The 13,936-nt window shown below is 51.6% G+C and overlaps 5 protein-coding genes across 5 annotated transcripts; 2 read left to right on the top strand and 3 right to left on the bottom strand.

Moving 5' to 3' along the window:
* Positions 1-729: 729 nt before the first annotated feature.
* CCOS01_00409 (uncharacterized protein) lies at positions 730-1,089 on the bottom strand (the record flags this gene model as incomplete). Its single annotated transcript, XM_060448606.1, has 1 exon — positions 730-1,089. The coding sequence occupies one exon, from the start codon at positions 1,087-1,089 to the stop codon at positions 730-732; it is 360 nt and encodes a 119-aa protein (XP_060320044.1).
* Positions 1,090-4,005: 2,916 nt separating this feature from the next.
* On the top strand, positions 4,006-4,685 carry CCOS01_00408 (uncharacterized protein; the record flags this gene model as incomplete). The annotated part of the gene is made up of 2 exons (XM_060448605.1): positions 4,006-4,373; positions 4,430-4,685. 2 exons carry the CDS (start codon positions 4,006-4,008, stop codon positions 4,683-4,685), a joined length of 624 nt encoding a protein of 207 aa, XP_060320043.1.
* Positions 4,686-6,054: 1,369 nt separating this feature from the next.
* Positions 6,055-8,016, bottom strand: CCOS01_00407 (uncharacterized protein; the record flags this gene model as incomplete). Its single annotated transcript, XM_060448604.1, has 4 exons — positions 6,055-6,232; positions 6,290-6,489; positions 6,552-7,882; positions 7,977-8,016. 4 exons carry the CDS (start codon positions 8,014-8,016, stop codon positions 6,055-6,057), a joined length of 1,749 nt encoding a protein of 582 aa, XP_060320042.1.
* A 1,980-nt stretch (positions 8,017-9,996) lies between these two features.
* CCOS01_00406 (uncharacterized protein) lies at positions 9,997-11,538 on the top strand (the record flags this gene model as incomplete). The annotated part of the gene is made up of 1 exon (XM_060448603.1): positions 9,997-11,538. The coding sequence occupies one exon, from the start codon at positions 9,997-9,999 to the stop codon at positions 11,536-11,538; it is 1,542 nt and encodes a 513-aa protein (XP_060320041.1).
* A 162-nt stretch (positions 11,539-11,700) lies between these two features.
* CCOS01_00405 (prolyl oligopeptidase) lies at positions 11,701-13,745 on the bottom strand (the record flags this gene model as incomplete). Its single annotated transcript, XM_060448602.1, has 3 exons — positions 11,701-12,787; positions 12,843-13,585; positions 13,644-13,745. 3 exons carry the CDS (start codon positions 13,743-13,745, stop codon positions 11,701-11,703), a joined length of 1,932 nt encoding a protein of 643 aa, XP_060320040.1.
* Between the last annotated feature and the right edge of the window lie 191 nt (positions 13,746-13,936).

Genomic DNA, 13,936 nt, shown 5'->3' with positions numbered 1-13,936 from the left:
CTTGATACATACCTAGGTACACATAGCTTCTGTGGGGTTGGGGTGGTTTTGGGGTGGACATGGATGTTTAGAATTCATGTTTCAAACTTATATAATTTTACGCAAGAGACTATTCTAATTACTTCATGATCCCGTGTGAATGATCTTAACAAAAGACGAGACTTGTTCAGCTGTGAAGTATTGAAAATTGCGGTGGGCAATGACACCATTCAGAGCACCGAGAGAGACTAGGCACACGATTTGGGCAGCTTCAGCGTTGCTTTCGGCCTGGTCTGACTAAGTACTTGTTCACAAGCACATGTAGCCTCAAACGGTGGTGCTTCCAAGCATCTCTTCCCTTTACGGGAAACGTATTATGGGGATTGAAGAGGCCATCTAAGTTTTGTCTGGATGTAAGATGCTGACGACGAAGACTTATAGATATTTTTCAAGTCTGTAATAAACCAGCTAGTACAATGCAAGTCTACATCTACTCTATGGGAAGCTTGAGCATAGGTTCTCAATTCACGAAGGATCTCTGCAGAGCGCAATTATCTCAATACTATTGTCGGTCACTGATGCTACAACCATATACTGGTCAGGTATCATGGTAGACACAAGTAGTTACTCCATGTTCAGCCCTTCAAGTGTAAACGTGATCGATCCAACACCCCAGCCAATGCCCTGATTTCCGAAGTACAATCTCATAAGGAATTTTTTATAAAAGTTTCTCTTATACTACCTCCAGGGCTATGGGATACTCGTAGAAGACGGTGTTGATGTCGCACAGACGGGTGACGTGATCGTAGTTGGTGTCGTTGCGTGGACATAGATAACCTTCTGGATCTCCGGACCGATCCCACCCCACCAAGGCGCCGGCTCCACAGTAGTTGTGACGTGGTTGCAGCCGTGGCAGTCTGTAGGCTTTCCAATTGTGACTGTCTGGTTGTAGATTGTGATAGTGCTCGTCGGCTGGTAATCGCCAGTGAAGCCAGGATCAAGAACCGTTATCGTTGTTGTGCATTCGCTTTGAGTTGCGGTGGGTTCGAGTGAGCCAGCAGCAGCAATACCCGCGAATGCCAGAATCACAGAGTGAAGTAGAGATAACATGTTTGGTTATTTGATAGTTAGAATGATGGAAGTTGAATGCTGATTGCGACGAAAGTATGTCGATACAACGGCTTGGCAAACAGTCTTTATATCTTCAAGCGGGGTCTAAACTCCGCAAGACTTGCCCGGAACCCGTGGAGCTGAGATTCCCTGTGACTCGCTCGAACATCGGATGAACGGCACGCTAGATGAAAGCTACGAACCCATTGCGAGCTATTCATGCTGGTTTCTAGCATTCTGAGAAGACTTTCAATATCGTAGAGTTAATGAATGTGGCTCGTGCTTCAACTCCGCGGATCATCACTGGGCACTTTGAGCATGATATTAATAAAACGAATCATAATTACACCATAAAATCGGCGAGTTCACTAGTCTTTTCCCCGTCCCTGAAGATCTTCAATGTGGAGGCTCAACTATTGCAACTTGTCAAGCCTTAGCAACTCATCTGAAAGTCTTGGATATCCCCTGTATTCCAGCTCGTGATCAGCCCCTTTTGAAAAGCTTGTTTACTGGCGGCCTTCAGGGTCCGAAACTTCCGCTGATGTTTCCTTGCAACTTATGGTCCGACCGAGTAGCCGAAAGCCAGAAAAGGGGCGAATGAACCTTCATCGATGCGATTATCATGCGCAAATAGGCGCGCTGGTGATACTTCTCAAATGAAAGCAGGGCTCCACGGGATTCAGACCTCTTTATTAGGAGGAACACTACGCGTATCCCTCCTCGGAGGTTAAAGCTTCGGGCTCTTCTGCAGAAGTCCTTGTGCTCTTGCCCAGGAATGTATGCAGCGAGCCAGAGGTAGTAGACTAGGAAGCATGAAAGAGAACTCATACTTACTAGCAGTGATCTCGGTTTCTCGCAGATGTGAGTTCTGTCTCTTCAGCAGCCAATTGATGGCTGCCATCAGCAACCAAATCTTAGCAACGATATCCCTACCACCACCCAAGGATGACGTTGTTTAGTGTGGGCACAGCGAAGCCGAGCAAGTGTCTGCTCAGCTAATGTACCCTCGAAATCGACCCAACAGTCCGAAGCTAGGTGCATTCCAACTGAGACTGTAACGATGAAGACTGATTCATCCTGTACGATTGTTCTGCATCTCTCGTCGTAGGTCAGACTCTATTGTCGAGATTGTGGCCCGAGCCATGAAAACTCACATCTAACGACTGTCCAAGAGAAGAGCTTGATAAAGCTGATCGACGACATTACCACATGCAACTAGCATTTTGGATTCCTCAAGTCGTAGCCTGAGATGCAGACAAGTGCATAGATCCTAGAACCGTAGCGATGCCGACCCAGCCACTATATTTCTTGTCGATTTTGCATGTTTGAGATGCTTTCCAAGGCGCCAACTGTTGACCAGCTAGCTGCCGAGGGCCTAACCCATGGACTACCTCACCTTGTATGGCCTCAATAGGGCAAGATTTTTACCACATTGCCAATTGTACGTATGTCAATGCAGGAGCTGAGTTGGTGAAAGCCAATAGCCTCGAGTCTCTCCGGCCTCTTCCCGGGCGAGGTGGCTGTTTCCTGTCGATAACGTTGCCGATCTTCCAATTCGTGCATATGACGAAGGCCGAGCGCGCATGAGCTTCCGAATAATCGTAATTGCGTGGCTTGATGTGTTTGCTGGATGTAAACATCTAATGCAGATAGTTTCCAGTTGCCTGTTCTTTGACTGCTTACATGACATCTGCGTGGAGCTCGGCGGGGGATCTGTACCTGGGTCACCGAAAATCACTACAAAATAGTCAGTCGAGTTTCAAGAACCTGTTTTAGCACAACGTTTGCGATGGAACATAGTTGCGGTCGAGTCTAGTTGAAGGGCAAGAAACATGGGGGTTCATACCACAGAGATAACGTGCTCCCAGCGATGTCAGACAAGTCTCACTTTATTGGCTCTGGCTCATCGCCAAGACCATTGCTGATCCAACAACAGCGCCGGTGTCATTTTTGCAAATGCCGAGCGAAAAAAAGGGTTGACTTGAACTTGGTAGGGAGAAGAAGAAAAAAGCACAAAAAGCATTTTACTTAGCTTTAGACGATATTCCGTCGGATGTGAGGCTTTCCGGAAGATGCCCAGCAATTGATTCCTGAAAGAGCGCCCAAAACGGGCTGTGTTCTGGCGCGGGTGGGATGGAAAAGATCGTCAAAACTGCCAGCGGAGTATTGATTTTCAAATGTCCGCAGTAGCAAGCCGCGAAAGCCAAGTGTTTCCCACGTCAGATTCTCTGTTGGGCTGCATTGGCAAACGATCCGGCGCGTCGCGGTGAGCATATTTGGGGGAGAGGGCCAAGCAACCGCCAAGGAGCTTGCCTCGAAATATTGACGCTACCGGACGAACCTAAACAGGACATAAACTCTCCCACTTGGTTGACTTGTGGACGGCAAGTCGCGCTTCCGCTGCCGAGTCCCAAGTGATCGGCGGCGTCATAACCGTGCTTCTGGTATTCGATGTTCCCCGGATTAGGAAAACGTGCCAAGAAGCTCCCAACTTTTCGACGATTTGCTGCGCCGCGGCGACTACGGGAGAACGGGAGGCAAACACCGCAATCTCAATTCCCTTGGCCCATTCATCACGACAGCCCAGACCGCGGTAATGGCGCCGGCGTACAGCGCTTGATCGTTCCTCCGGTTCTTGGCTGAGCGAACACATCACCAGGCCGTAGCAATGATGCAAGTGAGTGTAGAGGCGCTGTGGAATTGAGGGGAAATGACCGTACTTGCCGAAGATGCACCTGAGATGTAGCTCATACCTGGATATCGAGGTTTACTACATATACAGAGATGAGAACTCCCTCATTGTCACCAAGTTCCGATCTGTATCACATCATCTCATCTTCATCCACCTCTTCCAGTATCTATCAATCCTAACTGTACATTCATCCCCAGTCACTCACTATCTCCCACACCATCACAATGAAGTTCGCTATCATCCCCCTGGCTTTGGCTACTGCTGCCTCCGCCGCTCCCATTGTCGAGGAGATCAAGCACGCTGTCGGCTGGACCAAGAAGGGAGGCAAGGGCAGCTGGGGCTCTTCCGGCCCCTTTCACTTCACCTCGACCTACGACGTGATCGCTACACCTGACCAGGTCGTCGATAACAACAACACCTTCACTGGTGGACTGGCCGGAGCCATCGGCTACTTCAACTACGGCATCAACTCCAAGGAGAATGTCATCTGCTACAACATCACCCTGGTCAACTTCCAGGGCGAGTACCAGTCCCCCGCCCGCACGGCAACCCACATCCACCAGGCAGAGAAGGGCAAGGCTGGCCCCCCTCGGTAAGCCCATGTAAAAATAGCTTGATTGAATCAGAATACTAACCCAACCTCACCAGCATCGCCTTCCCTAACCCGGTCGCCGTCGAGGGATACCAAAACGTCCGCCGCAGCGTCGGCTGCTTGACCGGCCCCTTCGTCACCGGCGTCAACGCTACCGGTGTCGACACCGGCTCAGGCTTCAAGGTCAGCCAGATTGAGGAAAACCCCGAGGGATTCTTCACCGATGTTCACTCAAGCCTTGCCGTACCTGGTGCTGTCCGCGGCCAGCTTGGCGACGACTACAAGAAAGACTGCCCCGAGGACAAGAACTAGAAGCTTCCTATAGAAGCAGGGGCTGAGGGGTGTTGATACCATGTCGGCTTTATTATACATCGTGCCGGCGATGGCGGTGTTATACTTGGTGTAAGACGGGTGTTAATCCCACAGTACCATCTATTCCGTAATTTTAATACCACATTACTTGTCTACATAAGTTTTCGCAGACGGGGATTCCTCTGCAAGGCCTGGGTCTATGTGAAAAAAATGACCTGGTTAAAGACGGCTGGGCGATGAGATGAACGATGGATTGCATGGTTGATCGATGCTTGGCTATGCTAGATTTGGACGGTTTCCAAGCTCGCTGGGAAATTGTGGCTCTACGCGAATATTTCTTCGGACACTGTCTCCCGCTGGATAACTATTTGGTATGGGCCTTACTTTGCTAAAAGGCCAATTACTTTATGAGGTGACTCGACACAATAACCAACACAAACTCCCTTATAAATTCGAAATTCGAACTCCTTTCATTAAACCTGATCACAGTTGTTGAGGCCTGTTCTGTCTTCAGTGGACCAAGGTTGATGTCAATCACTAGACAAGGTAATGTCTCCCTGTCATATCTCGTGCTCCTCGATTCTTCAAATTGTCTTGTCACTGCGCCAAATATTCCTCGTCTACACCTGAGCAAGCAAAGTTTATGGTGAAGCGCCATTGTCTTATTTCGACTACTTACTTTGCGCTATTTCGAATTGGCCACGGCAGGTATCAAAATGCTTGACACGTGCCGCGGTGCTTTGAGACTGGAATGAATAACAATTCTACAAGCCAACTTTGAAAAGTGAAGAGTCTATTGGAATCTAGACCCAGGGACTATGCTAGCCAAGGACTGACGTATGTCTCACCTTAATTCGGGAGACAAGCAAGTGACCAAGGGGCCACCACGTCCTTGGGATTGGGGTGACAGGGTCACCAACGATTGAGTGTGATGGCCCCTGTGATTTTAGGAACATGTCTACAGTCAAGTATTTTGTATCACACATCGGTACATGTTCATCAGCATTAATAGCTCGCTCCAAATCGGTAACTAATCAATAGGTTCTTTGGGCCCTTGCAGGACTAAATGGGATATCACTGATACTGTAAGTCGAATCCTGTCATTCAATCACATACGGGAAGTAACGTGAAGATTCATGCTCTCGTAATGCGCTTCGTATATATCATACAAACCTTCCGATCACAGCCTAAACTTAGGTTGTGAGAATGAAAATTCATGGTGTTAAGTTGAAAATGTTCGCTTGATTTGTTGCCTGTTTTACAACCTTCCGGAAGTGATACGCAATCTCTCATCTCTTTTCCATCATAATCTTCGCCCATCGCCCAAATGATGTTACAAACTTGTTACACGTTCCTAATCGATGACAGCTCAGAGTCCCAGCAGACCTCCACCACCCTTGCCGCCACCACCACCAAGAAGGCCGCCGCCGCCGCCGCCATCCTTTCCGTCACCACCTCCACCAAGCACACCTCCGAGGAGGCCGCCGCTGTTCTCCTGACCGCCGCCTCCGAGACCACCGAGAACACCGCCGAGAAGGCCGCCAACGCTGTGTCAACGTTAGTAGGGCAAGATTGATCGTAATTGAACAAGAATAGTTGCTTACCCATCGCCAACGCCGCCAACAACATCACCAACACCGCCGAGGACGTCACCCTTGCCAAGTCTACCGACGCCCTTGCCCAGGCCTCCGGTAATACCAGTGACTGCGTCGCCGGCGCCCTTGCCGACTCCGCCGACGATGCCACCAACCGGTCCGCCGACTGTGGCACCAACACCTCCGAGCGTACCGCCGACAGTGTCACCCTGGAAACATGTTAATATCAAGGTATCCCACGTAGCCATTCGAGTACTGGATGATGACGCACCAATCCCTTGCCAACGCCTCCAACAGTATCTCCAACTCCACCAGTGACACCGCCGACGGTGCCCATCAAATCTCCACGGCCGAGAGCGCCAGTGGTGTCGCCCAGCGTCTTGTTCAAGCCACCAGTAGCGGCGCCCAAAGTGTTGCCAACGCCGCTGGTGGCACCGCCAACAGTCTTACCAAGGCCGTCAGTGGCGCCCTGGACACCCTTGCCGAGGGGACCTCCAACGGTGCCACCGACCTGTTTGCCGAGGCCGCTGGTGACGCCGCCAACGGTTCTACCCAGGCCGTCGACGGTACCGCCAGCCGCCTTGCCGACGCCATCGACAACGCCACCGGCAGTCCGTCCGACTCCGCCAACGGTCCGGCCGGCAGTACCAACGACTCCGCCGGCAGTCTTGCCAACGCCTCCGACGGTCTTACCGACGGTATCCGTGACCTGGCCCACAGGACCTCCGGCCTGAGCCTTCTTCGCTGCGCGACGAGCCTCAATCTCATTCGTGGGAGTAAGGGCGCTGGGGTGGTACTGCTTCTCCTTCTTCGGCGTGGCAGCCTTGGCCTTTCTGGCCTCGTGCTCTGCAGTCGGCACAAGGGCGCCAGGGGCGTACACCTTCTCCTTCTTCGCGACCTTGGCTGGGCTGGTGGTAGCAGCAGGGACATTCCTGACAGCAGGTGCGGGAATAGGGGCGGCCTGCTTCTTGACGGGTGCGGCCTTGGGTACTGTGACGGGAGCTCTGGGTACAGCCTGTGGTGCCGCGGCGACTGCGGGCTTCTTCTTGGGCAAGTTGTCTTCGTGAGTCCGTGCTGCTGCTGCTTCCTTCCTAGCCGCTTCCTTTGCGGCCGCGGCCTTGCGAGCTTGGATTCTCTTCACGATGTCTGAGCCAGTCGTCTCTGTGTACTGAGTGGTCTTCTTCTCCTGCATCTTCTTGACAAGATCTGCGCCACTGCTGCCGCTGGCAGCCTTACTGGCAGTGTGTGATGCTGACTTGGCCGTCTTGGAAGCATGGTCGGCTGTTCTGTGTGCGGATGATGAAGCGGTCTTGGATGCGTGATCCGCGGTTCTGTGAGCAGAGGATGTGGCTGGCTTCGATGCAGACGATGCAGTCTTTGAGGCTGATGCTGCAGGCTTGGATGCCGATGATGTGGGCTTGTGTGTGGAGGAAGAGACCTTCTTTGTTACCGGCGTGGTGGTAGCGTGGTCTTTGGTCGATACATTGTCCTTAGCGGCGGCTGTGGCTGAGGAGACCTTCTTTGGCGTCACTTGCGATTTCCGTTCGTCGACCTTAGCGGCCGTTGCCTTTTTGGCGGAGGAGACCTTGTGGGGAGTTGCGGCTGGTGGGACGAGTCGTGTTAGTGACGGATGCAACCTCACGACTCTTCGAGTTGACACTCTACCTGGGTAAGGTGATGTTCAGAGCTGACTAACCTTCCACAGAAGCACTGTGGTTCTTTACTGATGATGGCATAATGGAAAAATATGTGGTACTGTAGGGAAACTCTGTGTTTCGGGTTCACGATAATCTGAAAAGTCTGGTTTTCACAGAGTAGAGTTGCCTCGAGTTGGCTTGTTAAAGACTGTTCTTTCTGGTGTGGCTGATGCTCTATATACATTGCGAAGCTCTGTGGCATCTTGGGGCATGACGTAGATGGAAAAGGATGAGGAGGGTGGTGTGAGCTGACGTGCGTCCACCGTCTGTGACGTCGAGTCTGGGGTTGTCCCGGGGGTTTGATAGGCCTAGATTGACCATCCATTATGCGAGACACCAATCGACCCCAGAAACACCCGCCACACTTCTGAGCACCACATGCACCGCCGACGCACGATGAGGGAGGGATAGCGAGGGAAACAGAGCCAAACATGCAGCTTTTCTTTCTCGACATTTCTTCCCGAGTCCCCCAAATTGCCCTCCCCCAGTCACCGCTCGCAGTGGACAGCTGAGATGATGCTCGGTTATGACATACCCTTGGTTGGATTCCCTGCTTTCTGGACGCGGTTGATCGCATCGACACGAGCTAGAGGATGCATGAACCGGACGAATCAGAGCCTTGAGACTGATTAACTCTCCCTCCCTTAGCCTGGACCGCGAAACATGGCTTTTGTGAGGAGATCAAGGAGCACGGTTGCGCTGCCTTGTCTCGAAGTGACGCCTACGAGCAGTCCGTCGGCGTGAGAGACGGGGAGTGAGGAGTTGCGTTGGTGCTTTGTTCTTTTCATCCGATTGATCCTACGCCCCTCCTACTGGTTGTGGCTTAGCTTACAGCAGCTCTTACTGGGATGTCATCGCGGCTCGCATGCTCGATATCCACAAGCGAGGTCTCGAGCGTTATCGTGTCGACATTGTGGATCGAGAATTGTGGTCTAGGACTTGTCAGTTGCGGAGTAAGACTGCTTGATATCAGCGGACAGAAATTCTGCTTAGTCTCGGTGAAGTCGGAGGGGAGAGGAGAACGTTTGAGTTTTTTTCTTCTGCATGGAGCGAGAGCCATGTTTGCCTCCTTGGATCCATTGTTCTTAGGGTGGCGGATTCGGCTGTTGGAGCTAGTGGTCTTGGTCTATCCCACACGATCGCGATTCAGCACCCGTCTGGTGGCGACCGTTGACAATGAGGGGTTTGGATGAGGTGAGCGATTTCCTTTGAGGACAGGACGAACTCCTAATGATAATGGCGAGCTACATCAATCATCTCAATCACAGATCCGGATTGTTAGCACGCTGGTCTGAAAGGCAAAATTTAGCTGTTGCCAACTGCCTTATTAAACCTGGATGTATGAATGTTTACTTTGCGACTCTTTCGTTTCGCCTGCATCCCCTCGCTGCTCTCCCAAATTATCCAGTAAGCGAAGAATATGCCTCTGACATGGAGCCACAACAAGGCAGATCTTTCAGCATACACGGGCTTCCTTCAAAGAATTTTCCTCACCTTTATTCCACTGTAGTTTCTTAGGCAGCTTGTCACGAGGAACATTTCCTTGCAGGCTTTCTTACTGAACAGTCTCTATCGGAACAAACGAAATTCTATTTCGTCCACGTCCTGCAAGAATGTACTCGAAGTCTGCTTCAAAAAGAACCCGTGCTCATTCAAAAGGCGAGCCGGGTACCACTTTCAAAGATTCTTTGACCTTGACCGAAGAACTACGCATACAAGGCATTGTTCATCCAATAAACCGCGAACATCCCAAAGACTGCTTTAGATGCTGCAAGTAAATACGAAATCCATGGCAACTGTTCTTCATCATTGTCTTTTGTCAGCTCGTCTCGCAGACTGAGCGTAATTGTAATGAATCCTAGATAGAAAAGGAAGGTGCCGGCTGCTTGCGACCTGAATGAAACATATCACTATCAAGCACTTTACATCTACACAACACACAAAACAAACTCACAAATACACGACTTCAGTCCCAAGAAACCCATCCACTGCCCTCCGACCAAGCCTCGACAGACTATCATGACGAACTCTCCCAACAAGCTGGATAACACAGGTAAAATCACGCCAGCCATGTCCGCCCTAACTCTTAACATTCGTCCTACACCTGGAAAATATATCCAACCTCGGAAGGGACTCTTCTGCCTCGGTCAGCTCCCAGTTGACATCCGCTACCTCATCTATGAGTTCATACTCGTCGAACCCAAGAGAAGGGACATTGAACACAAATCTGACTGTTTCTGGCATTCCGATCGTCTTAGACTACTAGAGCCCCCCGCTTTCCTGCTCAAAGACATCGTAATTTCAGAGGAGCCTCACCGGCTTATGTGGGATCTAGATGGTTATTACTGGCCTGGGAGTACCATGTGCCGCTGCGATCAGCGCAAGGGACTCGGGCTACTGTTGACCAACAGACAGGTGCACGCCGAAGCAGCGCCCCTCTTCTGGTCCCAAAACAACTTTAGTTTTCTCAGCGGCCACGAGGCCATCACAGCCCTGAACCATCTCGTCCGGCCAGAATATCGAGACCTCATCTCTTCCATCACTGTGTTGAGTGCTGACCAGCGCGGTACACCTTGCAATGTCCGGTTCGCCAGTGATACCACACAGGGATGTGGCCCGGTGCCATGGGACTTATTCTGGCTGACGATGATAAGGTGCCGAAACCTGAAGGCGGTCGAGGTCCCCACTGTTGCTTTGGAAACCTGCCCCGATGGGTTCCATCAACTTGCGACAGAGAAACCCGTGCTGAATACAAACCTCGTCGACTTCATTCCATTTCGCAAGTGGGAGGATGATCTGTTTTCATACCCCGCCGGCACGCATATTGAAGAGTGTTATGACCATAAGCATTTTACTATTTACGCCGAGACTTCGTCCAGACTGCCAACTGTTCAGGAGCTGAGAAGCTCTGACGAGGAGCCTTGCATCGACATTTGGAAGACGCGCGCCAGAGAAAGCAAGAACCTCCTTCGTCGCACTCGCGAGGTCATCATAGAGACGTGCTTGCGCAATTTTGACGAGCAACATGTCTACCAATGGCGTCTCCGCCCCATCATTGACAGCAAGGACACTAGATTCGTCCGCCTCGATTTGGGTGAGGGTAAATACTCCTCTGTCAAGTTCTACGGTCTTCCCGCATCCCTCAAAGAAGCACGGCAACTTGCCTGGAAAGAGCACCTTGAGGACGAAGAATTCAAAAAGTTGAAAGGTATGTACCCCAGTCACCACGAATCGAAGATGTGGCACCGATGGTTCAGGGAAGTCGTAGAGGAGGAAGGGTTGACTGAGGAGGAGGGTGCCGAGCTGAGGCTTACTGGGTATTATTACACTGTATCTGACGACGCTGAGACGGCTAACATCGAGCCGCCTCATACTCAGCCGAAAATCGACCTTTCTCACCTACGTGGTCCAACCAATCCCCGAAGGGCGAACAGGGGTATTCTCTGGTTTAAGAGAACAACCGCAAGTTATGATGCTGAGCAGAGGCGCAAGGAGAAGAAGAGAGATCTTGAGATGATCTGCAGAGAGTCACTCGACGACGACGATGACGACTGGTATTAGTCCTCAGGTCTTTTGCCAGCTTTTTGCATGCGAGAAGAGTTTTGCTTACTCCCAACAAGTTTAAGAATTAATAGACTTATGCTGCGTCCGGTTTTATCCTCATTTTAAATGAATGTAATATGGCATCGAAGCTTGATAAGAAGTGCCTTCTCCCAATGTTTATCAGAGCAGGTATGATCTCCACCAAGTCTCCTCTTCCTCTAGCCAAAGGCGAGGGCTTCCAGGCATACCAAACATGTGGCCCTCGCCCTGAACCTCCCTGATTCTCACATCCCCTCCCTTATCCTTGACAGCTTTGTAGATGAGCCGGGCTTGCTCGATCGGCACCACGGTATCCGCGACGCCATGAAGGAGGAACAGCGGAGCCCCAATCTTTTCGGCGTGGTAGAGGGGGCTTCGCTCACGATATCTTTCCTCCTTTTGTTCGTCTGTCATGCCCGGATCCAGAACAAGCGCGCCCATGTACTCGGACTCTAGCTTATGCGTGGACTCGTCCAGCTTCTTGACGTCACTCACACCACAGACGCAGAATCCGGCGTCAAAGGTTGTGGGATGGCGGACCAGGGCCTGGAGGACGTTGTAGCCTCCAGCGCTGGCACCGACGATGCCCACCTTGGCGACTCTGCCTGCTTTAACCAAGTGCTTGGCGACTTCAGCTGCGTCGTCGGCGTCGACGATGCCCCATTTTCCAAAGAGTGCCTCGCGATACTCTCTGCCGTGGCCGGTCGAGCCCGTGTAATTCAGCGCGAGATAGGCATAGCCACGTGCAGTAAAATACTGAGTTCGCAGCTTGAGACCAGAGCCGGTGTAGCCTGTTGGCCCGCCATGCGAGGAGATGACTAAGGGAGGCATCGCGCCGTCCGGGGCGATGAACTTGGGGTTCTTTGGCATCCACAGGGTGCTGTAGATTGTGCGAGATGGTTTCCCCTTCGACTCGAACTTCACAAGCTCCGGCTTTGAAAATAGTGCATCGTCCAGCTTTTCGTCTGTGGTTCCTCGAAGAATCGTTGTATTTCCACTGATAATATCGATCTTGTACAAAGCAGATGGAGAGCCGGCCTCATCCGCAACAAGGAGCAAGGATCTGTCGTCCAGGCGAGCCATCGCGTCGTTGACAATGCCGCAAATGCCAGATGACCCGGTGGGTTTCCAATCGTTATTCTCAAGGTCAATGAGGATGAGCTGGGCCTCGCCGAAAGTTATCGCTGCCGCAGCCACGTAACGTTCCGAAAGTGGTGCGTACGTTTGACTATGGCGATGTTAGTTATACGTCGTGCAACTTGGAAGCTTTCGTGTCTGCCAACCTTCCCTGATACCATCTGATCTCTCCGATCTCAGCGTTATCCAGTCCGCTCAACTTGACTTGTGTAGGCTTTTCGGCACCAGGGGCTAGACGGAACAGTCTCCGGAACCCATCAACCTCAATGCCGAGGAACAAACTTCCGTCCGGGCCCCATCGAGGCTCAGCAGCGCCATCTCGGTTATTGCCAGCAACCAAGACCGCGTTCTCGACTGTCGCTTCTGACGTCCAATCCGCAACGAAGATCTTGGCGGATGCGAATGGGAGATTGGGTTGATTCCACTCCATCCAGGTCAGCCTCTTCCCGTCAGCACTAAATTGAGGGGTGTAGTAAAAGTCAGCGCCCTCAACAACGCGCTTGACTTCGCCGGTGTCCGCATGAATAGCGACGACGTAATTCCGAATCTCGTGAGGCGTGTTGATGGTGTGATCCTCTTGGTTTGCCAAGACCCAGGGGTTCGTGGGGTTGGCGCTGAAGTTGGAGTATCGCAGCTTTGAGTCGCCAGTCAGATCAACGACTTTGTCAGTGTCGACATCAAGGGACTTGACGGTGTTGTCACGGTTGGAGAAGATGATGCGACCATCCGCGGCGACGTCGTAAGTAGAGCCACCGTATTCGTAAACTGTGTTGCCGGCGCTGTAGGGTGCTGGTAAGAGATCCTTGAGGCCACCGTTCTTGGTAATCTCAACGAAAACCTTACGTCCATCATCCTTCGACTCAATGAAGTACGCCCGTCCCGATTGACGCTTTGCATCAATCAGTAAATGCACTTCGATTGGTCGTCACGTCTACCAGATCACTTACATGGACTCGAGGCGATGATACAGACCAGCTCTTGGAGGTCACAGTATCGACAGTGATTGGGCTCTCCCAGTCGCCATACCGGGCCACTCGTTTAGTTACCATGACGCAGATAATTCGCAAGAAGGTAATTGTACGATCTTGGATGGTGGGAAAGACACTCAAAAGTCGTCGTGGAAGAACGCGGCCACACGTGAGTCACCAGTCGGTTGAGGGGGTTGAGATGATGCTTACGTGAAGTGAGAGTTGCACGACCAAGATAGGCAGGAGACATGTGCCGGGTTTGCCGGTAGCGG

Source organism: Colletotrichum costaricense (assembly GCF_030867565.1).
Source record: "Colletotrichum costaricense strain IMI 309622 chromosome Unknown Scaffold_1.1, whole genome shotgun sequence".
Classification (NCBI taxonomy): Eukaryota; Fungi; Ascomycota; class Sordariomycetes; order Glomerellales; family Glomerellaceae; genus Colletotrichum; species Colletotrichum costaricense.
The sequence above is the reverse complement of the archived record's forward strand: the minus strand, read 5'-3'. Positions and strand labels throughout refer to the sequence as shown.